Here is a 23,716-nt window from a genome sequence, read left to right as displayed (position 1 = left end):
GGGTAGTCGTCCCGATAAATAACTTTTCTGATGGTGACCCTAGCGCCTGGCCCCAGCATTCTAACTGTGTGGAAACCGATGCTACCGTCTATCTTGAGAAGCTAGGGATGCAATGGATGAAAGAAAGAGGCGAGTGTCAGCAAGGTCAGTACCTCCTTAGATTTCCTTCCATTGGATACCGGGGAAAAAGCTGTATCTATATTGATACGGCTCCCTCTCCGTCAAGCTAGCCAGAGTATCAACTTTGAGCAGTGTTTCTATACCCTGGTGCTCGGCAATTGCCGTGAAATGGCTCATGTGCATGGCATAAAGTGAAAATTTTTCCTTGTGCACATTTATGGAAAAAATTCCTACAATAAAAAGGGTACTAATACGCGCTTTGTTGTTTACTTTCTAGACAAAACATATATTCTTGACCAACTTCCAGAAGGGTACGTCTACTGGGCTCGACCACGCCAAAGCAGGCCTGAACTGGTACGTTTGATTTCATATAATATCATGTCATTAATCAAATACAGTTTCTCGGTTAACATACTCGTTTACAGGTAGATAAGTTTCTCTGGGGCCATCCTTCTGGCAAATATTTTTTTTCTCCAAATAGGTTTTGGCCTCATTTTCTCTACTTGATGAACGGTGGCTCAGAGCCTTGTGAGTGTGAGCATTGCGGTTCAGCTCGAAAGGTATCAACCTCTCGTGGATTACCAGCTTCGACTCAAAGGAGGCCTGCACGCGCTTCTGGTGTTTCTCGCAGCGCGTTGAATGACCGTATAGGACAGACACAGTCAGTGCCTAGCAGTTCAAGTATTAACCCCCACCAACCACAACCATGACAGTGATTACAAGATTCTAACACGTGTCTTAGAGCGTACTAGAAGAAAGAAATTCCTGGCCGTAGATGCCGAAGGGAACCAAGACGTTTTTAAGGAATTGATATACCATCTTAAGACCGACGGCAAACTAGCAAGGCCCATCTTAGAGGACTCAAACATGGACTGGCGAGCAGAGAGAAAGCTACTAAAAAATCATCTCACTCGCGTTCGTATGCAGCACTCCTTTTTTCCAAGGCTCGGTGAATTAGTGCTCTGGTACTCCGGGCCATCAAACGGGGAGATCAAATTCCACTGGCAGACCCAGACCTACCAGGTATATTCGGCCAAGGAGAAGAAGTTTATCGGCATTCCCACATGGTATGGCGGTATCGTTACTCAAGTACCGGAGGAGCCCCTAAACCTACATGATGCCATCATAGAAACCAACAAGGGGTATGCGCTCAACAGATCCGGCTTTCGAATTGAGCTATTCCCAGATCCAAATAGCTCTAATAAGAACATGTCAACCCACTACAAGTACGTCCCCCTGAGCCAGATTCGACCCTTGAACTTCTGGTCTATTTACCTTCAGGGGGTAAAGAGTATGGATTTTCACCCTTCTATACCCTACGCGTTGACTATTATGTCTTCGTGTAGTATGCTTGATAAATACTACTTCGAAGGTACATGGCCTAACGCATCTGTCCTTTGTAAGGGGGTGTACCTTGGAGCCGAACTGCTTATTCCTGGTGATGGAGTTCGACTTATGCCACTGGACCGAGATGGAGCGATTAATATTAACGGAGAGGTCACGGATATTTTAATTATCGATACAATCGAGTTAAGACTTATGGAGTGCGATGCAAATCTTCAGTCTCCTCTCCTTAGCCAGACAATAACCGCACGGCTAATAGGAAAAGTCTATACCCTAGACCCCAAACTCGCCTTTGATCGAAGTACCCCGTTAACCGATGCTGAGATCACTAAATCGTTCGAATGCACAGGCATGAGAGAATATGGGTTATGGTACCTTCGCCACGAGCCAGACAAGGTTACCGAGATTTCATTGGACCGTGTTATTGGACGATGCTTTGAGTCTGAATACATGGACATTATGTTTGAGAATGTCGTCCTTGATCTCGATCTGGTAGGTGTGAGGGATGCCCGTCTCTTTGGCCGTAAGGCAGATGAACGTATCGCTCCTGGCAAGGAATGGTTTTGCGGTGATAACCGCCTAGAACAACTTGGACTTGAGTCAGTCAACGGAATTGAACATAGCAGATGCGACGACTCAAGAGATCCGCGGATGTATAGAGCAATCATGAACATTATCAATGATGAGGCTGTCGACGCGGATCACCGAGATTCTAAAATCGTTCGCCAACTCGGACGTGCGCATGAGGGACTGATCGGAAGTAGATCCGGCTACACAACATTTGATAATGCTGGAAAACATAGCTCAATGGTTGCGACGGCACTTGGCGGCGAAGCAGCGACTCCCCATATCAACACTGAACTGGTTGAGATTGATGAAACCGAAGACGGAGACGCAGGCAGTTCAAGAGAAGTTGCGCCGTCTACAGATAGCGGGGATGAGCTTGTTGTAGTGCCAGTGCATAAGCGACGGCGTCAACATTGAGCTATCTACTTTGATGTTCCAATTGCCGGATACCGGATACCTTTCTTGGGTGACTTGGGTCTTTTAGGTCGACTGGTGGTTTCCTTCCTTCCCTCTCCGTTCTTCATTTTCTTTATTCATATGATATCCTTTCCTGGTTGCCATTACATTCAGATTCATGATACCCCTTTTCTAGTTCAAGCATTCAGCTTTATGATACCCCTTTTCTGTTTCCCCTTGCGCTCTGTAGCATTAAGCGGATGTGTATAGATTAGATTTTCTTTCAATATCCCGCTCGAGCATCAATAGCATATGCCCCTAACTAACGAGCGCTACTTCAAAAAAAAATACTACTATGGTGAGAATGAATTAAGAAATACCCGTGAGTGTTGATATGCAGTTATTATATTCTTGGCTCATGTGTGCGGAAGGTTGCCAAAATAGCATGAATTTATACAAATGATAAGCCATATTATATCCTCAATGGTTCCTCTCCACGACCTCGCGGGCAAAGTCTGCGAAAGTCTTTCCAGCCGTTACTTCTTCAGACAAGTTTGGCTGGGTGAACACGGCTAAAGTATTCCTTGCAATTTTACCTCCTGTTTTGGCGCCTTTAACAAAGTGCGGTACAGCCTTGAATTTTCCCTGAGTAATAAGCTCAAGAGCTTCACCGGTTTGGAATGCAATACAATCCTTTGGTATATTGACCTTGACTACCTCACCAGTCCTGGATCGTATGTATAAACCAGCCTTTGGATCAGGGGATGTTGGAAGTTCAGGCAAGGGGGTCAAGTCAGCGGATTGTTTGGGTTCATTCTCAGCTTCGTCAATGAACATGGCAGATGTCAGGCCAGTAAGGCAGCCATGGTCAAGATGAGTTGCACACCAATCGTCATCGTCCGTCTCTTTACCACTAGCATCCGTCTCCGGAGCAGGGAAGTAGTGCAATAGCCGGGCCTTGGTCGTTAAACTAGTCTTCACAACATGTTCCAAATACCCCTTTTTGTAGTCTTCAATGTTGGCAAGGGCATATCGATCACAGGCCCTTGCCACAAGAGCCGCCGTGTCAATAATCAACGTGCATAGTTCAGTCAAGCTTGGGCGAAAGTTAGGCAGTTTCTCAGCAGGGGGCCAGATATTAGCAGCGGTGTACTGTGGAAAGTCTGGGAATTCGCTTGCGGGGGCATTTTGCAGGTCAGGGTTTTGGTAAAAGGCACAATTGATATAGTACGATCCCTTCAGGGTATCATAATGACCAGAGCGAAGGGTCTCTTTTCCGCAAGACCAGCCGACAAGATACTTGGACTCAGCGGAAGTGAGGGATTCTGAGATATTACTTATTATTATAATGCCATTTTATGCCTCAGCAGGTGAATTACACTGGCGTACCTAACTCCTCTGGTGACAGTGATGCAACATATGATGCATTGGAGAGTGCCTGGGCTCTAAGGTCCTTGAACTTGGCAGGTAGGTCCTTTACCACGATAATCCCCAATGATGCTGGTCCAAAGGCTTCTGAGAGGGTCTCGAATGAAACAGTGTCTGTACTGCTGTTAGAAGATACATTTGTGCATTGGGGAGGTATATGCTAGATAGGGCGTAGCATATAGAATCGCTCGCTTACCTGCTCGGAGCTCCTCCAGGGACACAGTAACAGGGTTTGCAAGAGTAACTTCAGCCATGCTTATCCGAGAGGTATATTCGAAAATAGTTGGTTTATGTGGTGGTGGAAGAGCAGTGTAGAGCACGGCTATTCGGTATATATAACGTCTTGCTCCTGATCTCCAATTCTGCTGTGGTTCTCCTCAGTTACATCTTCACCCACTCGGAGAGCTCCGATAGTTATCCAATTTAGCTTCGGCATTTGTCCTGCGGCTAAAATTTGCATCGAGGTCGCCTATTATTAGCCGGGTGTAAACGCTGTAGATCTAGATAACCCCCTCATCATGAAACAGTAGTTAGGCTGTCACTGTCACTGTCACTGCTACTACTTACTGTCACTCTCTCCTCTCCTCACTTCGCTTTCATCCTCGACTTCCCTTCACTCATTTTTGACTTTCACAGTGAAAAAGGCAAGTGACTAAGCAGAAACCCTAGTTAAATTCACGTGATATCGAATTCGCAACGTCGTCGTCGAGATTGCGAGATGGAAACGACGACGACGAAAGGGAAAAAGGACCAAGAAGATGCAATCAGCCGTCAAGCAAACAACTTGACTCGGAGACTTGCATTTTGAACATGTCTCGCTGACCAAATTGCCAGAAATTTTGCATGGAAGAGGAGGATAACTGGTTCTTGGAAAACGTCCTTAAGAGAGGGGTAGCCCGAGGCACTGTTCAAGTGACTGATATCGGAAGCTTGACAGTTGCTGTAGTCATTCCCTGATATACCTTGTTGTTGTCTGCTCAGCGTTTGATGATGCCTAATGAAGTGACTCTAGTAGTACTTCACTAAGGAGATTCAAATTTTGCAGACTAAAAGAAGCAGGCCCCTTTCCAGTTACGTTACCAACTTGACTTTGGTAGCATTGAGATATCCATGCCTCTTTCTACTCTGTACACTTTTGTATTTGCTAAAGCTTGACACGTGCAGAATACACCAGAGGCCAAGGATAAGAAGTGTTCAATATGGACTCGGTGAAATCTTCTGATGGACGTGGTGGTGAACACGCGTCGGCGCCTCTATCTAAATTCCAGCAGCTCGTGCAGCAGAGGACCGAGCAGATATTGGCTGAAAGAAGAGCTCAAGAGGCCCACCGCGCAGACATGGAGCGCGCTCGACTCAATTATAAACCTCAACAATCCCAACGTTTCCAGCAGATGCTAAAGGATAGGGTTCAAAAAGCATTGGCTGAGCGAAAAGTCCAGCCATCCTTTCAATCACCAATTTCTACCGAGTCTGACTGTGGAGGGGATAGTGAGAGAGTTGCCAGCTCTAGTCCGCTTAGCCTTGACAATGGCACGCTAGAGGAAAAAAGTTCTACTATCAACGCGGTGGAGGGACACGGTATTAGCCCTGAAATTGTTGCAACCTCAGTCACGGAAACTATTTTGCCGACTAGAGGACACAAAGAACCGGAAAAAAGCGACCAAAGCCCACAAAGCCCACAAACTCAACAGGACAAACCATCAACAATTCTTTTGCAGCCGCAAACATCTAACCAACAACGAGCTCGAGTCCCTCACATCCAACCACGGTCCGCGACAGATCCAGGAGAACTCGAACAATCACCGTCGCCTCACCAGAATACTCTGGGAACAAAAAGGAGAATGGATTCTCTAACTACGGTAGCTATCTATCAGCACTCTAACGAAGACTCCAATGGGGCAATAATGCAACTTGCAGTTCCGGAGACTCAAGAGGCCCAATACACCAAAGCGGCGCCAGCAGCTCAGGAGACTTCGGAGCCTCCTACGAAGAGAATAAAAAAATCTACTTCACCAAAAAACAACCCTGCTTGTACCTGTTCGATCTCTACGAAATGTGAGGTTGCGGCTGCCAATGGGGTTAAAGACTGTCGTGCAATTGCACGGGGTGTAATTCAAAAGAGCATCTCCAGATCGAAATCTGCGTAAGTAAAAGTCGCTCTCATACTAATTGCCATGACTTAATACTGACAGCTATCTAATAACAGGGGCACGCGTCATGAGTATATTTCGAAAAGAAAGAGAACGGAGATTAGCCGGTCGAACTCAGAGATACTCGAAATTCTATCATTGATTAAGAAGATTGAAGCAAGAACCGATCTTGAGAGGACCATTCCCCGTCTAAGAGACCGAATCCACTTCCTTGAGCTCTACGAGATACCTGAATCATCTATCGAGTCCATGAAAGCTAAATTTCTCGATCTAAATAATGGGCTACCTGCCATCATCAGAAACCATAACTCAATTCCATGGGACATCAGGCTCGATTGCTCGGCAATTCTAAAGCGAATGGAGGAAGGAAACTTCCACGTCGACCTTTCACGTGGCATTCTAACAAAGCGAACTTTTAGAGAAAATGGAAAAAGCTCAGTCTCTCGAGTTCTTGACAAAAATTACCCTTTTAAACAGTCTGCCTTTGTTGTCGGAGATAGACACCTACGCAATGGCCAATGGTTTCCTTGGCAAATTTGCGCTTTACGCGATGGCGCACATGGAGAGATTGAGGGCGGAATTTCTGGAAATAAAGTAACTGGCGCTGTCTCCATTGTTCTCAGTTCCTCTGGTGGAGGTGGAAACCAGATGTATGCGGATGTTGACCAGGGAGATACCGTATGGTACTGTGGAACGAGAGGCAAGAATGGAGAAGTCTCTGCAAACACAGCACTGCTTCTCCAGGCTGCTGGTAGGAAGAGTGACATCCGTGTTCTTCGAAGCTCCAAGCTTCCCAAGGTGAATCCCTACAGACCATCTGAAGGAATGAGGTATGATGGTCTGTACAAAATCTGCAGCTACGAGATTCTCGATCAAGAGACTGCCCTACATCGGTTCAAGCTTGAGCGTGTTGAAGGTCAAACCCCCATTCGATACAAGGGGCCTGAAGTTCGTCCCACTGCCCGTGAAGTCGAAGAGCTGCGCAAAGCCTACAGACATAATGCTGAATCCAAGCCAGCGAAGGAACCCAAGATGAAGCAGCCTGTTGCTGCACCACCAGTGGTTGAACAGAAAGCATAATTCATCGACAAGCTCTTTTTTATTTTTTGTTCTCTTGAGATTTTCCGTTTTTGCATTGACTGGATGGGTGGTTTAGTAGTTTCTTTCATGCGTTTTTGACATTTTCTTCTACTGACCGTGTTGTATTAAAATTAATTGCTAGCATCGATAATAATAATAATAAAACTCCAATGCGTTTATTTGTTTTCCGGTTTGCTTACATTGACTTGCACTTGATTATTACAAGCAACTGTAGCATTTAATAGGGAAAGTAGACAAATTCCCCAAAGTTCAAGAAAGCAAACCCCTAAACTCATATGATTCCCCGAGAGAAACTACCTAGCGCCTGTAAACTCCTAAATCCCGTGTGCCCATAGCTAAAGATGGCGGGGGCTAATAAACGATAACAATAAAGAGAAACAAGAAGAGGGTATGAAGATAACTACACCGGGATAATGCGAGGCCGTAAAGAGATGGTTACAAGAGAAGCTTTCTAGCATCTTTAGCATGGCTTTCAGTTGGACAGTAGGGGCACTTAAATTTGTTGCCTTTACTAATTCTCATGAGTGATTGATGGGCAATGACATGTCCGCACGGCATTAGCATCGGGGGGTTTGCGTCTGTGGTCTGTTCCTTGGATACAGGACACACAAAGATAGAATGATACTGGTATGAGTGTGGAAGAGGGATTTCGACCTATAGGAGTGGTTAAAACATGTACTTTGTATGAAAACGGAAACGGGAAGGAAAGCAAGCTGTCACTTACCGGTAGTTCGTTCTGGCTGGTCCATTCGGTTCGCTTTTCTTTCATGATTGTCTGGAGTTTTAGAAGGGTCGGTAAAGCGATTGCTCCTGCTGTGGCAGCGACGTATAAAGGTGATTCAGCTGAGAGGTTTAGTAAAGCGCAGAATTCGCCTTTAAAGGAGGTTGCAACCCTATCCCAGGAATCGGGATTGTTAAATATGGTGTTATAGGGAGAGTCTCCAAGGTTAGGCGCAAAAGCCATAGCACCCAAAAGTTGTTGAATTTCCGGAAGATAACGTCCCTGAAAGCCAGAGAACTCGCGTCTGGCGTATTCCAACGCCTTTAGCCTTCCCTCTTGTACGGAAATGCCGGCCTCACCTCCTCCATGAAAGAGCCATACAAACTGAAGTTGGCAAAGTTCGAATTCAAGGTTACTCCCTCGAACATATAAGGCTTCGCGATGGTTCCGAGCCCATTCAATAGCGGGAAGAAGGTTTCGATTTTCTGTGAGTTCATGGAGCAACTCGTGCATGAGGAGGAACTGGCTTCGGATTTCACCAGACCGTAGACCTTCGATGTCTGGAATAGATTCGGACGCCTGTTGTTCGGCTTGTCCCATGGCTGTATCTAACTCTGATTCTGCATGTGTTCTCGATACTTCAGCTAGAAACGTGTCTGCCGTGGAAAATGCCCCCTCTCGTAGAAGGTGCATGGCCACCGCCCTGTTAACCAAAGCCGGCTGCGATAGGGAGTCATATTCGGTAGTGGGCAAAGGCTTGTCCTTGAATAGCTTTAGAATAAGACAATTAGCATTCCTCCGCATAATTCTAAATACGTAGACAGCCTAGTCGAGTATTCCCAACCTTGTCCAGTGCTTTTGTATATTTATTCAATCCGCTATATCCTTCCTTTAGGTCGTTATTTGTGGCTTCAAACGAGGCTTTGATCGGATTTTGAAGCTTTGCAAGAGTGATAGAAGCGGAATTCGGATCTATAAATAAGGGAATCAGGCGTCAGACAACTGTACAATAGCTAGGTACACCCAGCGGGGTAAGACATGGGGGTAAAGGAAGAACCAACCGTTCTCTATGGTCCTTCGAGCTTCGAGCAGCAAGTCAATAGTTGCCTGAACATCGTTGATGCACTTGGAGGCCTGGGCCTTCTTCCAGAGGCGCTGATGTTCTTTCTGGACCTGATCCATCGTGAGTGTGGTCGTCCTCTGGCTAACTGCGGAGAAAGGTACTCATATTCGCCTGGGGACCTTGAGACTCAGAGCACATATAATCCCAACTCGGCCAGATTGTTGAACTGCACTGCGAGATACCCTCAAAGGCTCTATGGATAACAGCAAATGTCTGGAGGAAGCGTTGAGAGCAAAGAAAGAGGGAGAAAGCAGCTGGAGATGTTTGGCAGCGGCAGGTCGTTTCTTTTCGACGGGAAAGCCAGGCCTGCAGGCCCGAAGCATGTCACATGGTCAACACTACCTAACTATTTATTCAAACTAAGGCAGCCTTCAGCTATTATTATTGACTTTATGCACACCTAATTATGCAGCCATTTTGAATATCAAAGACCGCCAGCTCCGTCCAGGGAATGAGATTAGCCGGCTGATCTTATGGGTTGTCTCTCAGATACCGGTCATCTCCCTGCATATTCGCCGTCTTCGCCCTTTTGTTCGTCGCCTTATAAAATGCTCCTACAAGTGACATCATCGGCCTTGCCTTAGCTTCTTCCGCCAGCATCTCAAGGACAACAAACAACCGCAGGAGAAATAGCGGCAGCTTGGAGGATGGCCTGCTGTCGTCGCTGCTGCTTCGACTTGTCTGCCAACTCGTTCGTCTCAGCAAAGGGCCGACTGAAACAGCGACTGTACGTTGGCCAGGGGGGAAAATAAAATAGAACATAAAAACACACCCTGGCTGCAGACGGGGAGTACGTCACCGAGAGGCGCATTTGTGCAGTTGTTTTCGGGCCGTCTGACAGGTGATACTTAAAAGAGAAAAGGGGGAAATCCAAAGGGAAATATGAGCATGGATCCTGCTGGAACGACCAGCATCGCTTTAGTTGATGAGCGGTTGGAGCAATATGCTGCCCGTCAAGCCGCTGAAGCGCAGCAGTCTGAGCCTGGGACACCAACACAGCAGCTGACGTCTAGCAAGAGTGCCCAGCGTGTTTCATCGAAAGCATCTTTCCAGCGTTTGGTCCTTACAGACCCTGTTGCTTTCAAATATCTGGAGGAAGATCCTTGTGCAGTCACTATCAGCAAAAGATTGAGCATATCTGGATACCAAGTTTACATTGTTGAGCAGTGGGTTTGCTCGAGGGCACACCCCACGTTTTTTATCAACACATACACCGGTGACAAATCCCACACGGTCATTGCCGGTGTGCTCAGTGTGCCGACGGATGAAAAGAAATGGAGTGAGCGGATGAGGGTTTACTTCAATGCAATGGACCAGTTCCATACCCGGAAGCAGGAGTCTAGCTTTGGAACTGTGATGGTCACGAATCTAAGCACATTTCCATCAATGCTCACTACAATTCCTGTTCAAGATGGAGATGTCGGACTTCACCTGGATGATTTCATTGTTAATGAGAACCTGAAGCGTCTAGGATGCTCTGGCAGAGCTGGTCTTACTGTCAAACCACCCGCGGCAGATACGCAAGCCAAGTTCCACCAGCTTTATCAAACGTGCGACAAAATTGAACTTAATACCTCTGTCAAGGAGCTGATACGTTTTTGTCAGCTGGCACTCGTAATGTTTCTTAAACTGGCACCTGAATACGCGGATGGGCTTCTCTGCAATCACACAGAACGAGCCATCCACGAGTGGTGGGCCGAAACTGGTTCTTTCCTTTATGGTATTGAACCCCTTGATGGAATCCTTGGCCCTACCACAGTAGCCGCAATTCTTGGAACTTTTATGGGTGCAAGAAACCGCTTACATGCATACGGAGCACCGGTATCCAAGGACCCATTTGATATCCATGGTTTTGAAAAAGGTATATACAGCTTTCAAAAAGCCCAGAGCCTCGAGAGGACACGGAGACTTGATAGTGTCACCTTGGAAAAACTGCATCGGGTGACCGCCAAAGCGGCTAGTGGGGAGGTGGGAGGTTTGCAGCGGGCGGTGAAATCAACAGTAGCGGAACTTAGCGGTAAAGGAGGAGAAATGGTCATGGAGATGGTGGGAGGAGGCAAGGACAAAGCTGGCATTTCAGAGATTGAAACATATGAGATCGAACGGTTCATACAACTCATTACTGGAGACCATGCGAGATGGCTATGGCGTGGAAAGCCTAAGCCCCCATACGAAGCACGATACGACATTGGAGATGAAAGAATCTTTACGCCAGACAGAGGCGGCGGGTATATCTGGACCCGAAGAAAGAAAGACGATTACCCTTCAAATCGCCCAAGTATTGAAGGAGATCAGAGGAAGCAAACAGACTCTCTAACTGCTGTTGATGACAAGGATCAGCTTAGGGTTACGCTCAAGCGTTCAGTTACCAACAAGGTGTCTGATGCTCGTGCTGGACTCGGTCGGTTCAGGGATGCCGTTGGGCTACCAACTTTACGCCCACACCACCACAAACATTCCAAGGAAAGCGTGGATTTAGACGCAAACCTATCCCCACAGCTCTTCATGGGGGAGACTCCGACAAGCACGAGTTCTAAAGATGGGGGAGGGCCTGAGGGTTCTGCTCAGATGGATAGTGTGGCGCTATCAGAAGCTTGCCGACTTGAGCCCATGGTAGACCAAAAAGGTTACAGCCCTTTGACTCCTCCAGAGCTTGGTCGTGCAAGGACATATGAATCCCTTCTTGGCAAAGAAATATCTCCTCCTGACAAAGCCCTCGACCTCAGGGAGGCCGAAGGGGTACTAGGAGGATCCGAAGTAACCGAACGAAAGCAAGACGGTGAATACCATGGCCTGATCCCTGTTACTAGGATCCGTCGACGCGCTCAAAGTGTGGGTTTACCAGAGCTGGATCGTCTGGTCTCGAAAGATAAAGCCTATCCACGCCGTTTATCCTCTAGCTACGCTGAAGAATACCTACTACGCTGGGAGGAGATAGGAGATATCTACTCCGAGGCAATTGACCCAACAGTGGGCCTTGCTGATGCTATCTTATATGAAGACATAATATTTTCTGATAATCAGGATATTACCAAAAGGATTCGTGAAGTGGGAAGTACCGAGGTAAATTGGGTCGATGAAAAAGTGACGGTGGCGGAGAAGATTGAAAAAGCCGTCAAAGCCCGGGCATTAGAAACTCAAGCAGAGTATCAAAGAAAGCTGGTGGAGTTGAGGGAAATGTATGGAGCTTCCCGCGGGGCAATGGCCGAAGAAGAAGACGCATACATGCAAGTAGCGAAGAATGTTGAGATGATGAGTGAAAAGCTTGACTATGATGTCGATACCCTTCGTTCAAGAATTGAAGATGCAGAGGCTGTCTTGCGTGATTATGAACATGTCATCTCTAATCTTGAAAAAAGGACTGCATCCGTCCTAGATGGTCAAGAAGCTGAGAAGATATCTTGGATGCAATGGGTGCATGAGCTCTGGAACCGCCAACGAAACGGATTCCAAACCCAGGCACTCAAAGACTATAACAAGGACAATTCTGCGAACTTCACTGGCGGCAGTGCAAGGTAACAGACAGCATGTATTCCCTTGGACGACTTTGTAAATACCTATAAAAATTTGCATATTATCATCCTATAGATTAAATTTTAATGTTAACGTGGATTGAGCTCGTTATAGAGCCGATGAACCCAAAGAGAACCATATAACTGCATGCGTCCATGTCGTTAAAATATATTATAGCAAAGATAAGTATCACCACACACATAGTATACATGGTCCCATCTGGTAACTGGGACTCCCCCAAAATGCTGTACCCTCCGCATCGTAGAAAAGAACCGTATTCATGACTAAACCAATCCAATGTTGCGCCATTCGTAGAGGAGAGCCTTGAAATATTTATTGATGATGAATGATGCAAGGAAGACCGAAGAGAGCTTATTCGCTGTTGTACACCTAGAGACCACCACCCATTCCAGCTGCCTGTTGCTGTTGCTGCTGCTGCATCTTCTCGGAGATTTTAATGTTCACTTCGAAGTATTTGCCGACGCATCGATCGAGACAGACGGATTCACCCTTGTTTAGGTCGCCTTCACGGTAGTCGGTTGGAATGCACTTCTTGATACAGCCGTTGGTAAGACTACATAGACAAATTAGTACTTTTTCAAGAAATTGGTAATGTAGGCAACGGGAACAAGCAAATGCAATTAACCCGTAGCAAAGGTAATAGGAATATATACATACCGGGTCATCATGTCTGTGACCATCTCAACCTCCAACTCGGCCTGTCTTATCTTCTCTTCGGAAGAGATCTGGGGACGACCGCCGAACAAGTAAGACATTTTCGCAGGGAATTAATGGCGGTAGGTAACGGTAAGAAGAGAAATGGCCCGAATCCGAGATGGAGCTGAAGGAGTGCTAACTGATGCTGTTAATTGACGGTAGAGATGCTTTGATTGTTTTCTTTCTGCGAAGTTCAAAACTTTTTTTGGCTTCGACGTCAGAAAGCCGCAAGGACGCTAAACCGGATTCAGCTGCCAGCCGCAGCTCGCCTGGAAGCTCGGGATAGAAAAAAAAGACATACAAATTCGATCTCACGTCCAAGTCCACGGTCGACGTTCGTTTGTTTTCTTGTATATACTTCCTTGGAATGCAGACCGGATGAGCTGATGCTATCCATCTGCTCTAACCCTCTATCCCAGGTATGCCTGGATAGGTTTCTTGCAAGGTACGTACCACAGTTATTTAGTTATTTACTCGCGGGAGTGAGGATGTAGCTGATATAAAGACCCAGGGGTGTTCGCCTGTCCTCGCTGCAATTGGGGAAGCAAGCGGCATGGAAACCAATCCGCACGTTTACGAGCCATAGACAACTGCTCGAACAACAGGCCGCAAACCCAACTCAGCAAACTCCGCAAGCCAGAGTCAGCGATATCCAGAAGACCTGGTCGAGCCCATATCCCAGGATAGGCCGCAGCCCATTGTCACTCACATGTGCGGAATTCCGGTCAAAATATGACGTTATACAGCCGGATGAGACGGTAGAAGAGGATACCGTGGTATTACATGGTATGATAATAAGTGCAAACGGGTCTGATAGTGATATTGCGTACTAACACATACTTGTAGGAAGGATACGCTCTCAAAGAACTGCCGGAAAGAAGTTGGTATTCTTCGACCTTGTTCATAATGGACACAAGGTGCAGGTGCTCTGCAACCAGCGTGTGGTAGGAGAAGCTGGAATATCCCCTGAGAAGTTTAAGGAGTTCTACCATCTACTCCGCCGTGGTGACTCTTTCTGTAAGCACGCCATTGCGGTTCAACTTCTGCGTTTATTACAAGCAGCCCCCAAACTAACATGGGATTGACTCATAGCTGTGACCGGCAAACCACATCGAACCGGCCGAGGAGAATTAACTGTCAAGACGACCGAGCTCCCCAAGCTCATATCGCCGTGTCTGCACGATGTGCCCGTCCACCAAAAGGAGCTTGAGATATCTCCATATGAGCGCCATGTTGAACTGCTTTCCAGTCCTAGCGCAGCCAACATCCTTCGAGCTCGATCGCTGATCACACATTCTATGAGAAACTTCTTCGCCAACAGGGAATTCATGGAAGTTAACACCCCAATCCTTGCGTCAAAGTCAGGCGGTGCTATTGCCCAACCCTTTGTCACGAGTGCTACCGAATTTCCTGATCGACCATTATCACTTAGGATAGCTCCCGAGCTGTGGCTTAAACGACTAGTAGTTGGAGGGTTCGACAGGGTGTTTGAAATCGGGCCTTCATTCCGCAACGAGGGTGAGTGGTGACCTGGCATATGGCGGCAAATAAATTGTTGGGGGAAGTGAGTCACAGCTGACAGTATGTCCATGTAGGCCTTGACAAGACGCATAACCCGGAGTTTACCACGTGTGAATTCTACCAAGCCTTTGCAGATCTTGAATCCCTGATCGAGACCACAGAGTCACTGCTCTCAACCCTAGCCTTGGAGGTCCAACAACTGAACAAGAAATTGAACAACTCACTAAGCCCGACAACAGTGAGCTTTACAGGGCCGTATCGACGGGTTGATTTTATCCCTGCCATCGAGGAGGCTATTGGCAGGAAATTACCCGACCTGCAGTCCGATAATGCTCTATCGCAGGTCAAGGAGATATTTGCAAACCTCTCGCTCCCACTACCGGCCCACGAGACTCTTCCCCGGCTTCTCGACAAACTCTGTTCAACTTATGTTGAATCGCAGCTGATCGAGCCTACTTTCATCATGAACCACCCTGAATGCATGTCCCCGCTATCCAAATCATACCGCCATCCAGAAAGTGGACAGATTGTGTCAGCACGAGCCGAGCTGTTTGTCGAGGGTAAGGAGATAATGAACATGTACGAGGAGGAAAACTCTCCCTTTGAGCAGCGACGGAAGTTCCAGCAGCAGTTATCCTTCCGAGACCCTGAGAATGCAGGCGAGCTTGATGAGGGATACCTCCAGACACTAGAGTGGGGGTTACCACCTACTGGAGGTTGGGGGTGTGGCATCGACCGTCTTTGTATGCTGTTCACAGGTGCCCGACGGATCAGTGATGTGCTGAGCTTTGGCAACCTCCGGAGTGTGACAGCCACGTCCGAGCCTGGGCCTTCCTCGAGGCAGTGACGGATGCAAGCTGCCTTTGCCCCGTTTACCGGGACTCGTCTGAAATACCTTGACCAGACATGTATTTATATAATTTTGATACAGACTCTTGATGTTGACAGGCCGAATGTTAGCTATCACAACGGCTACCTGCATCCATGTACATTGCCACTCACTTCCACATGCAGTCAATAACCCCCGTCAAGTATAGGCCCATCAGCCAGGAACGGTGAAGAATGAAACACCTTGGAATACGAGTAACCATCCGCCTAGTAGTCGTATACAAGTGGTTCTCTGAGCATCGACAAGTGATCTCCACACACACTGCTGCAGCCTCTTCCAACTATCCATGCCTCCGGAACCATCCCACCTCTCGCCATCCATGTAACAAAATTGAGTTCCGACCGCTTCGTACATGAGAGTCTGACCTGTCGCTCCGCTTGATGTGTTGGATATGGCGTAGGGAAAAGCTGTCGGCCTAGTTTGCTCACCATGTAACACCAGGGCTCTTGTTTGTCCGCCTGTGATGTGTTATAGTTATGTAGTACACTATATATGCAAGGATCATCCCGCCCGTTCCCCTTTCTGGGCAAAGTGGATCCATTCTCAACATCTTACTGGCTGCAAAAACCACTTTAAGTCATGTGACTTCGTGTGAGTCACGCGTGGCTGCGACGCGTCTTTGACCTCATTCGTCGCGTCGTCGGAGCTATGCAGAAGTTGACTTCCTTGCAAAGAGTAATAAGTAAGTAATATAAACAGACGTCGCAGGCAAAAAAAGGGGGGCCAAAAGCAAGGAAAGGAAAAGGATGCAGATTAGACGCAGTTTGGATACGCCTAGCTGGCCCTGTAACGGCTGGTTTCCTTGTCGTTCGGCCGGTGGAGGTATCAAAGACGAAAAACCTGCTGCACATCCTGGCATAGACTATCCTTTTTTCCCATTGAGGCATGGAGACGTCCCAGCTATATAAGTGGCCCTCGCCCGTCCTGATCTCAGTCTGCTTTTCTCTCTTCAACTGTCGGGCACTCGAAGGGTTTCTGGATGTTGCTAACCAGAATTTAGGCAGCAAGGCAGCCAAGTTTGCCACTCGAGGACAGAGAGTAAACAGAGGATATCTATCGGGGTACGGAGTACTACTTTCGATACCAGACGGAACTTCACCTGTAAACCGACAAAGGCATCATGTTTGTCAAACGGTCTCACAGCAATGCCGAGAGCTTCTCAAAGTATCGAGCCGGCAAGTCCTCGAGTCGGTCGAAGAGATCGTTCAAAGATTCCTCTCTTAGTACCTCGAGGAGGTCTGAGTCTGCCCGCCATTCAGACTCCTCTCCGATTACAGAGTAAGTGACCAACGGTACATTTTGTTCCTGGATCCAAAGACTCATTCGTTGTTTCAACTACTAGCAACCTCAATTCCGCCATCATCACCATTTGTGTCGGGCCTGACCAGCGTCTCTTTGCTGCCCATGAGGATGTGCTCTGTGTATCCCCTTACTTCTCTGCCTGTTGTCGTGGCCAGTTCTATGAATCCCATACCAAACGCATAAACTTGCCAAATGAGCAACCAGAGATACTTTCATCCATCCTCGAGTATCTTTACAAGGGGGATTATTACCCCCGCTTGATGCATAACAAGCGTCGGGATACTTGGCTGCTGGAGGACACTGATACCACAGGCTCAAGGCCTTCAGCTGAGTCTACCATTGTCAACCAGGCCGATGGCACCTTGATACTAAAGGACACTGCTATATAGTCAGTTATATTTTCCTTCGACTGTCTATATATGTTTTTGGTCTTTTGTTACTAACTTAATGTATCTAGCTGTGCTGCTGAGCGATACGGGCTAGACGAACTGAAGAGGCTGGCTCTTCGAAAGCAAGGCCTCCAGACAGCTATACAATGCAGCACCATCCTCTCCAGTGCTCGATACGCCTATGCAAATACCCCTGACAGTGACTCGAAGCTCAGAGCCCATTATCTTGCGTTGATCATCCGCTCGCGGTCAACATTCAAGCGTAGCGGTACCATGCAACTGGAGATGGAAGAGGGAGGGAAACTATTCTTTGACCTCTTTGTTGCCATGTGTAATCATATGGTATGTCTATAGCCTTTGTCGTTCCGTCTTGAATAGTGCTAACATCCATTTCTAGGATGACCTTACAAATGCCTCGAAGTCACCCTTCTCTCGTTAGCTCCTGAGCTCCCCCCCCCATTTCGAGACCTCCACCCATCACTCACTACCATGCATCGGCCGACTCGCTCATACTTAACTGTACGATACCATCTCTTGATCGGTTGCCATCTAAGATGACAATATCTTTTCCCCGTTTTCTCTATCAATACCCAGAATTATACTACTGAAGCCCCAGTGAGCTTCATCATACAACTTAATATGTACAATATTCATTTCCTGTCGCTCTCTTCTTCCCCATTTCTTCGTGATACGTTTGTTACCCATCCTATCTCTATAAAATTGGACCGACCAGGTGTGTCGATGACTGTATTGCTTACTCCATTCTTTTCCGCCGTCTCCTATGTTTACCTTATACCAGGCTTTGGCGCATTCGTGTTTCTATATTATCCATGTCCCTTTATAACGTTTCCTGTTTTTGAGGCTCGGGTTTAGGGTCTGTCTTGCTTGGTTATCTCATCAAATTGTCAAGTGTCTAGGTCTTGCTTGATTTCGATTGTCGTGCACAAACAACTGTTCATTCCTCTTATATGATCAGGGATTATCTCAAGTGGATTGGACAGGTTGTATGTTCTTCCTCAGCTTTTTAATGCAATTTTCTCCTAAACTCTTAAATACATCTCACGGCTTCTGTTATCACTACTGGTTTTCAAGTTAGAGTATCTGTATAGGATAATTATGGCCGTAGATACGTGGAATAAATTTGCTTCCGCTGATTTTTGTAAAAATATCTATTTGTCATTAATTATATTAACGGGCAGCTAAGTAAGCTATACGCCAGTGCCAGGGAATGCTGTGCCACCCTTACTTAACACCACTATTCCTCGCTCACGGGCGATGTATCCCTTCATAAGGTTCTATAACAAACGTTAGTAAATTCCAAATCCGCAAATATCGAAGTTTCTAAGTTTGTACATACCTTGTAAATCATATTTGAGAGATAGCACTCAACTTCATCCAAGTCCACCTTGGATTTCTGCTGCGTGTTTCCTGTGCCTAGTCTCATTGCAGCTGCGAACTCTTTGACTGGGACTCTCGTCCGTCTGATGGGTGGTTGACCGTTTACTGGCGGATCATACCCACCGGCAATGAATACTTTTCTAAATAAGTTTCTAATAGCGAGATCCCGACCTCGTTCAATGGGGAGGTAGATCCGTCGCTTGACAAATTCGTTTTCACTGCCGGCCATAGCTGCATCGACACCAGCCAGGTCTCCTTTACGGATACATTTGCTGAGTGGGCCAAACAGTCTTTCTATACGCGGGTATCTGGACAGCAGACGGGCTGATGGGAGGGTATTTGTATTAACAATATGGCAGGGTATAAGGTATGTGAGGATGAGTCTATGTCTGGTCAGTGACGAGGATATTTTAATATTGAGTAAAGTGTTTTATACGTACTCTCTGTTTCGATGTGAATCCGCGCGGCAAAGTTCCCAGGCAGCTGTTAAATGTTCCTCGGCCTATTACTCGTTAGCAGGGATATAAGTGTGAATGATAGCCTGGGATGACGGCACTTTACCTCTACATAACCTTCTTCTAGGAAGCAGATGACACCGAGATAGTACTTGAAGGTGACGATGTGAGACTTAGGAAAGGATTCCATGGGCGGTAGTTCGGCCTGGGATGCTTTCATTGCGGAGAGCAAGTTCCTACAAGGTGGTATGGAGCCCAGCTACACGACAGACAAGTAAAGTTGTTAGGTAAAGATAGAAAGAAAAAGGGGGCAGCCAATGTCGGGTTAGAGTGCATCGCCTGCATACCTTGAAGTACGTCTTAAACGCAAGATTGATGGTGTTATAAACTCCCCATTTACGAGATTCTTCGATAGGGGCCCTATTAGATACAAAGAGAAAACTCAGAATACAACCAGACGATGGAAGGACAATAAGACGAACAACATCTAATGCATACCTGTCATGGAGACACACAGTGTACATTCTGCTGATTATCCGTGAAGTCTCTTCCAGCTTTGCATTCTTGCTCACGTCTCCAACAATGTCGTCTTGGAATCCATCGTTAAAAGTAGAGGTGGGATCCTGCGCGGCCTCTGCATCGGCCTTGATCGCGAATATCCGCAGATACTTGCCAACCACGTATAAAACAGGCAGAGTCCAGGCTTCCAGGGTGGAACTCGAGTAGTTTGTATTCAGCAGGACTGCAATGTCCTTCCAGTGGCCAAAGAGAGCCGTCCAGGTTCCCCTGCCACTCAGGGTGAAGTTGGGGTCATCGAGCTTTACCAGCTCTCCGGCAGCTTTCCAGAAGGCAATGTATATGTCGACCCAGGCATTGCCTTCCTGCTTGGGCAGCTTTGTTCCCGTCACTCGGTCCTGAAGGAGGCCGTACCTGATATCTGAGGCGACGCTGAGGCTGTTGGTGGTATTGTAGAACGCCCGCAGACGCGGTATGTCGACGGGGTTCAGCGTTGCCGCCAGCGCCTCGCCTGAGCCCGTAGACTGAGCCTTCTTGAACTCTGCAAATAGCGACGTCATCTTGTCATCTTTTCTCGTCCTTCGTCTCTCCTCACTCTGTCCTCACTCTGTCCTTGCTTCTCATCTATCTAGATCGCCGTTCGCTGTTCGTCGTCGCCGTCGCCGTCGCCCTCCAAGGTCGCCCTTGAAGTCGCTCAGTTGGAAGGTTCCGCGATGCCAAGACCCGCATCCCAAAAGCGGACTAGTGCGTCGCCTCGCCCTTCTAAGCGAAACCCACAGCCCTAAAGAAGAACCACGAAAAAGCGACAATTTCTCGATCTTCAACCGCGAACTCTCGTTGAAGACCACAGCAACGACAATATCTCAAGGTAAGAGGCCTCTGTACTGATCTGCCGCCCGTGGAATCGCTGCTAACTGTTTTTTCCAGATGGGTAAGTCATGTTCTTCCAGCAATCGCGACTCCGAACCCCTCGACTTCATACAAAATTATCCATAGAAAAAATAAAAAGACCTGAATGCGCACTCTCTCACCAGCGGAATGCACACTGCAACATCGATCTGACCATGGAAATGTAGGGCGTCTCAACGAATACCAGGTGATCGGGCGCCATTTGCCCACCGAAACCCAGCCCACCCCCAAGCTGTACCGCATGAGGATTTTCGCACCCAACACTGTCGTGGCCAAGTCAAGATTCTGGTACTTCCTCGGCAAGATGCGCAAGGTCAAGAAGGCCAGCGGTGAGATCGTTGCTGTCAATGTGGTATGAACGAGCAAGAACCCAGATGAACAACACTGCCAAAGAATGGCGGGAAGTTGAGAATCCAGAGGAGAGTTGTGATTGCTAAGATGGTTGCCATTGGAATAGATCCACGAGAAGCGACCACTCAAGGTCAAGAACTTCGGTATCTGGATTGTCTACGACTCTCGCTCCGGCACACACAACATGTACAAGGAGTACCGAGAGATGTCCAGAACCGATGCCGTCGAGTCCATGTACCAGGACATGGCCGCCCGCCACCGTGCCCGATTCAGATCCATCCACGTATGTTACATGGACTTTCAACGGGGAGAAGCGGAGAAAGAGAGAATACTGACTTTTCTGCAATAGATCCTCAAGGTCGTCGAGATTGACAAGACCGAGAGCATCCGCCGCCCATACATGAAACAACTGCTCAGCAAGGGCCTCAAGTTCCCTCTCCCTCACCGTGTCGCCAAGCCCACCAACAAGAAGCTCTTCTCTGCCTCGAGACCATCTACTTTTGCTTAAACGGGTTTTTTTCTTTGTTTATGAAGCGCGGATCAAAATCAGAGGGAGTTAAAGCTGTCGAAGGTGGTGGAAAGGGGAAATCTTTCTTTTTGTTTTTTAACAAAAGAGAGATCGGAAAAAAGGACACGGACTGTATTATGATGATAGACCTTGGCGAGATGTCATGCCGCTGGAAGCAGATGAGAGAGAAAGAATCCCCCAAGTCCGACGGGACAACATGGCATCTGGGTCTAGATAGTTATGGTGCAGGTATCGACCGTTGTGGCCCTGGATCGATGAACGGCTGCTATGTTGTAGCTTAATGAACAACAAACTTTTACTCATGTTCACCTTGCGGTCTGTAACTTGTCGTCTGTAGAGAGATGTCATCGTTGATATCATTTGCTGCCATGTATTTCTTTTCTTCCAGTAGTTTAGTTACTTAGCTGTAACGGCAGGGATGGCGTCATGGGGTCAGGTTCTGCCCTTTATTATTAATGATGGATTGCTTTTAATTCCCACCTTTCAACCTCCGTCTGCTGTTCCTGACAACTACACCATCAACCAAAGACAGCATCAGCGCATCCCATTGCCATCCAAGAACATCTCAATTGCACTTGGTGTCCATCTCTCATCACAATGTTTGCTCGATTCAGCCGAACGGCCGGCCCGTTGAGACAGGTATGCATCCCTCCTAGAACCCCCACTGAGAGAGAGAGTATAACTATGAAGAAAAAAGCTAATCAATGGAACTGAGTAGGGTATCAGAAAGTACTCGACAGAGGCGCCCAAGTCCTCGTCGCAGGCTCCGCTGTTTGCCGGCCTTGCAGTGGCTGCTGGTGCAGGATACTACTACTGGCAGATGCAGCAGATGCCCGGCGCGGCGATTAAGAAGGACCGCAAGCCAACGTTTACCGGTGGTGATCAGGGATGGGTCGACCTGAAGCTTTCGGCGGTTGAGGAGGTCAGCCATAACGTTAAGAAGCTTCGGTTCGAACTGCCTGACAGCGAGAGCGTCTCTGGTCTTCACATTGCCTGTACGTACATACACAGAGAAACGAAACACGGATATATATATAGTCATGCTAATGGTTTGAACAGCGGCCCTGTTGACCAAGTTCAAGGGCGAAGGAGACGCTAAGGCGACCATCCGGCCTTACACGCCCGTGAGCGACGAGGACGAGCCCGGCCACCTGGACCTGCTGGTGAAGAAGTACCCCGGGGGCCCGATGTCGACGCACATCCACGATCTGAACGTGGGCGAGCCGCTCTCGTTCAAGGGGCCGATCCCCAAGTACGAGTGGGAGGCCAACAAGCACAGCCACGTCTGCATGGTGGCCGGCGGCACGGGCATCACGCCCATGTACCAGCTCATCCGCAAGATCTTCAGCAACCCCGCGGACAAGACGCAGGTGACGCTGATTTACGGCAATGTGGGCGAGGAGGACATCCTGCTGCGCCGGGAGCTGGAGCACCTGGAGAACATGCACCCGCGGCAGTTCAAGGTGCTCTACCTGCTGGACAAGCCGGGCGAGGGCTGGACGGGCGGCAAGGGCTACGTGACGAAGGAGCTGGTGAAGATGGCCTTCCCGGAGCCCAAGACGGAAGGGATCAAGCTGTTTGTGTGCGGGCCGCCGGGCCTGTACAAGGCGGTCAGCGGCAACAAGGTGAGCCCCAAGGACCAGGGCGAGCTGACTGGTATCCTGAAGGAGCTGGGCTACACCAAGGAGCAGGTGTATAAATTTTAAAGACTTGGAAAGACCGGAGCAGGCCTATCGACTACTGTATGATTACTGGTAGACTGCAAGTGTATGTATAGATAGAAATTGAATAGACTATCACTTTGTATCTATTTGTGGATGTACTATGTATATCTGTCTATCGCTGCTTATATAGGGTGTGAGTTCAGGCCTGCGCTGTCCCCTTCGGGCTTGCCACCCCCCTAAGGGCACGCCTGTCGCCTGATCTCTAGTTAAAGCCTGCCCCCCCCCCCCAAGGCTCCCCAAGGCTCCCCAAGGCCTCCCCAATCTCAGTTAAAGCCAGTTACAGCCACTGAAGCCCAGAGTTAAAGGCCACGCAGCCCCCCTGTTAGGCTAGGCCAGGCTAGGCTAGGCTTCCCCCCAAAGCAGCGACCGGCAGGCCCTGCACGCCTAGAAGTTACACCTGCGGGCGCCTGACTCCAGCTAAGCCAGTTAAAGCCAGCAGCCAGTAGCCAGTAGCCAGTAGCCAGTTAAAGCCAGTTAAAGCCAGTTAAAAAGCCAGTTAAAGGCCCCCCAGCCGGCCCTTAAGCGTCGCCTGCCCGGCCTTTTTCTCTCTCTT

At 48.0% G+C, this 23,716-nt stretch overlaps 11 protein-coding genes across 11 annotated transcripts; 7 read left to right on the top strand and 4 right to left on the bottom strand.

Moving 5' to 3' along the window:
* Positions 1 to 626: 626 nt before the first annotated feature.
* TRV_03801 (uncharacterized protein) lies at positions 627 to 2,448 on the top strand (the record flags this gene model as incomplete). The annotated part of the gene is made up of 2 exons (XM_003022014.1): positions 627 to 648; positions 794 to 2,448. 2 exons carry the CDS (start codon positions 627 to 629, stop codon positions 2,446 to 2,448), a joined length of 1,677 nt encoding a protein of 558 aa, XP_003022060.1.
* Positions 2,449 to 2,907: 459 nt separating this feature from the next.
* Positions 2,908 to 4,109, bottom strand: TRV_03800 (uncharacterized protein; the record flags this gene model as incomplete). The annotated part of the gene is made up of 3 exons (XM_003022013.1): positions 2,908 to 3,752; positions 3,817 to 3,969; positions 4,052 to 4,109. 3 exons carry the CDS (start codon positions 4,107 to 4,109, stop codon positions 2,908 to 2,910), a joined length of 1,056 nt encoding a protein of 351 aa, XP_003022059.1.
* A 945-nt stretch (positions 4,110 to 5,054) lies between these two features.
* Positions 5,055 to 7,085, top strand: TRV_03799 (uncharacterized protein; the record flags this gene model as incomplete). Its single annotated transcript, XM_003022012.1, has 2 exons — positions 5,055 to 5,998; positions 6,110 to 7,085. 2 exons carry the CDS (start codon positions 5,055 to 5,057, stop codon positions 7,083 to 7,085), a joined length of 1,920 nt encoding a protein of 639 aa, XP_003022058.1.
* Positions 7,086 to 7,541: 456 nt separating this feature from the next.
* Positions 7,542 to 9,009, bottom strand: TRV_03798 (uncharacterized protein; the record flags this gene model as incomplete). Its single annotated transcript, XM_003022011.1, has 4 exons — positions 7,542 to 7,760; positions 7,831 to 8,598; positions 8,672 to 8,799; positions 8,889 to 9,009. 4 exons carry the CDS (start codon positions 9,007 to 9,009, stop codon positions 7,542 to 7,544), a joined length of 1,236 nt encoding a protein of 411 aa, XP_003022057.1.
* An 829-nt stretch (positions 9,010 to 9,838) lies between these two features.
* Positions 9,839 to 12,469, top strand: TRV_03797 (Sin3 complex subunit (Stb2), putative; the record flags this gene model as incomplete). The annotated part of the gene is made up of 1 exon (XM_003022010.1): positions 9,839 to 12,469. The coding sequence occupies one exon, from the start codon at positions 9,839 to 9,841 to the stop codon at positions 12,467 to 12,469; it is 2,631 nt and encodes an 876-aa protein (XP_003022056.1).
* Positions 12,470 to 12,853: 384 nt separating this feature from the next.
* TRV_03796 (uncharacterized protein) lies at positions 12,854 to 13,239 on the bottom strand (the record flags this gene model as incomplete). The annotated part of the gene is made up of 2 exons (XM_003022009.1): positions 12,854 to 13,037; positions 13,142 to 13,239. The coding sequence occupies 2 exons, from the start codon at positions 13,237 to 13,239 to the stop codon at positions 12,854 to 12,856; spliced, it is 282 nt and encodes a 93-aa protein (XP_003022055.1).
* Positions 13,240 to 13,566: 327 nt separating this feature from the next.
* Positions 13,567 to 15,548, top strand: TRV_03795 (uncharacterized protein; the record flags this gene model as incomplete). The annotated part of the gene is made up of 5 exons (XM_003022008.1): positions 13,567 to 13,625; positions 13,767 to 13,966; positions 14,027 to 14,197; positions 14,273 to 14,698; positions 14,776 to 15,548. The coding sequence occupies 5 exons, from the start codon at positions 13,567 to 13,569 to the stop codon at positions 15,546 to 15,548; spliced, it is 1,629 nt and encodes a 542-aa protein (XP_003022054.1).
* Positions 15,549 to 16,710: 1,162 nt separating this feature from the next.
* Positions 16,711 to 17,720, top strand: TRV_03794 (uncharacterized protein; the record flags this gene model as incomplete). The annotated part of the gene is made up of 4 exons (XM_003022007.1): positions 16,711 to 16,868; positions 16,933 to 17,280; positions 17,350 to 17,623; positions 17,679 to 17,720. The coding sequence occupies 4 exons, from the start codon at positions 16,711 to 16,713 to the stop codon at positions 17,718 to 17,720; spliced, it is 822 nt and encodes a 273-aa protein (XP_003022053.1).
* Positions 17,721 to 18,489: 769 nt separating this feature from the next.
* Positions 18,490 to 20,210, bottom strand: TRV_03793 (uncharacterized protein; the record flags this gene model as incomplete). The annotated part of the gene is made up of 5 exons (XM_003022006.1): positions 18,490 to 18,576; positions 18,639 to 18,973; positions 19,120 to 19,162; positions 19,241 to 19,393; positions 19,482 to 20,210. The coding sequence occupies 5 exons, from the start codon at positions 20,208 to 20,210 to the stop codon at positions 18,490 to 18,492; spliced, it is 1,347 nt and encodes a 448-aa protein (XP_003022052.1).
* Positions 20,211 to 20,665: 455 nt separating this feature from the next.
* Positions 20,666 to 21,418, top strand: TRV_03792 (uncharacterized protein; the record flags this gene model as incomplete). The annotated part of the gene is made up of 3 exons (XM_003022005.1): positions 20,666 to 20,911; positions 21,017 to 21,193; positions 21,260 to 21,418. 3 exons carry the CDS (start codon positions 20,666 to 20,668, stop codon positions 21,416 to 21,418), a joined length of 582 nt encoding a protein of 193 aa, XP_003022051.1.
* A 618-nt stretch (positions 21,419 to 22,036) lies between these two features.
* TRV_03791 (uncharacterized protein) lies at positions 22,037 to 23,145 on the top strand (the record flags this gene model as incomplete). Its single annotated transcript, XM_003022004.1, has 3 exons — positions 22,037 to 22,078; positions 22,158 to 22,434; positions 22,499 to 23,145. The coding sequence occupies 3 exons, from the start codon at positions 22,037 to 22,039 to the stop codon at positions 23,143 to 23,145; spliced, it is 966 nt and encodes a 321-aa protein (XP_003022050.1).
* Positions 23,146 to 23,716: the final 571 nt, after the last annotated feature.

Source organism: Trichophyton verrucosum, assembly GCF_000151505.1.
Source record: "Trichophyton verrucosum HKI 0517 chromosome Unknown contig00308_77.r1.exp, whole genome shotgun sequence".
Taxonomy (NCBI): Eukaryota; Fungi; Ascomycota; class Eurotiomycetes; order Onygenales; family Arthrodermataceae; genus Trichophyton; species Trichophyton verrucosum.
The sequence above is the reverse complement of the archived record's forward strand: the minus strand, read 5'-3'. Positions and strand labels throughout refer to the sequence as shown.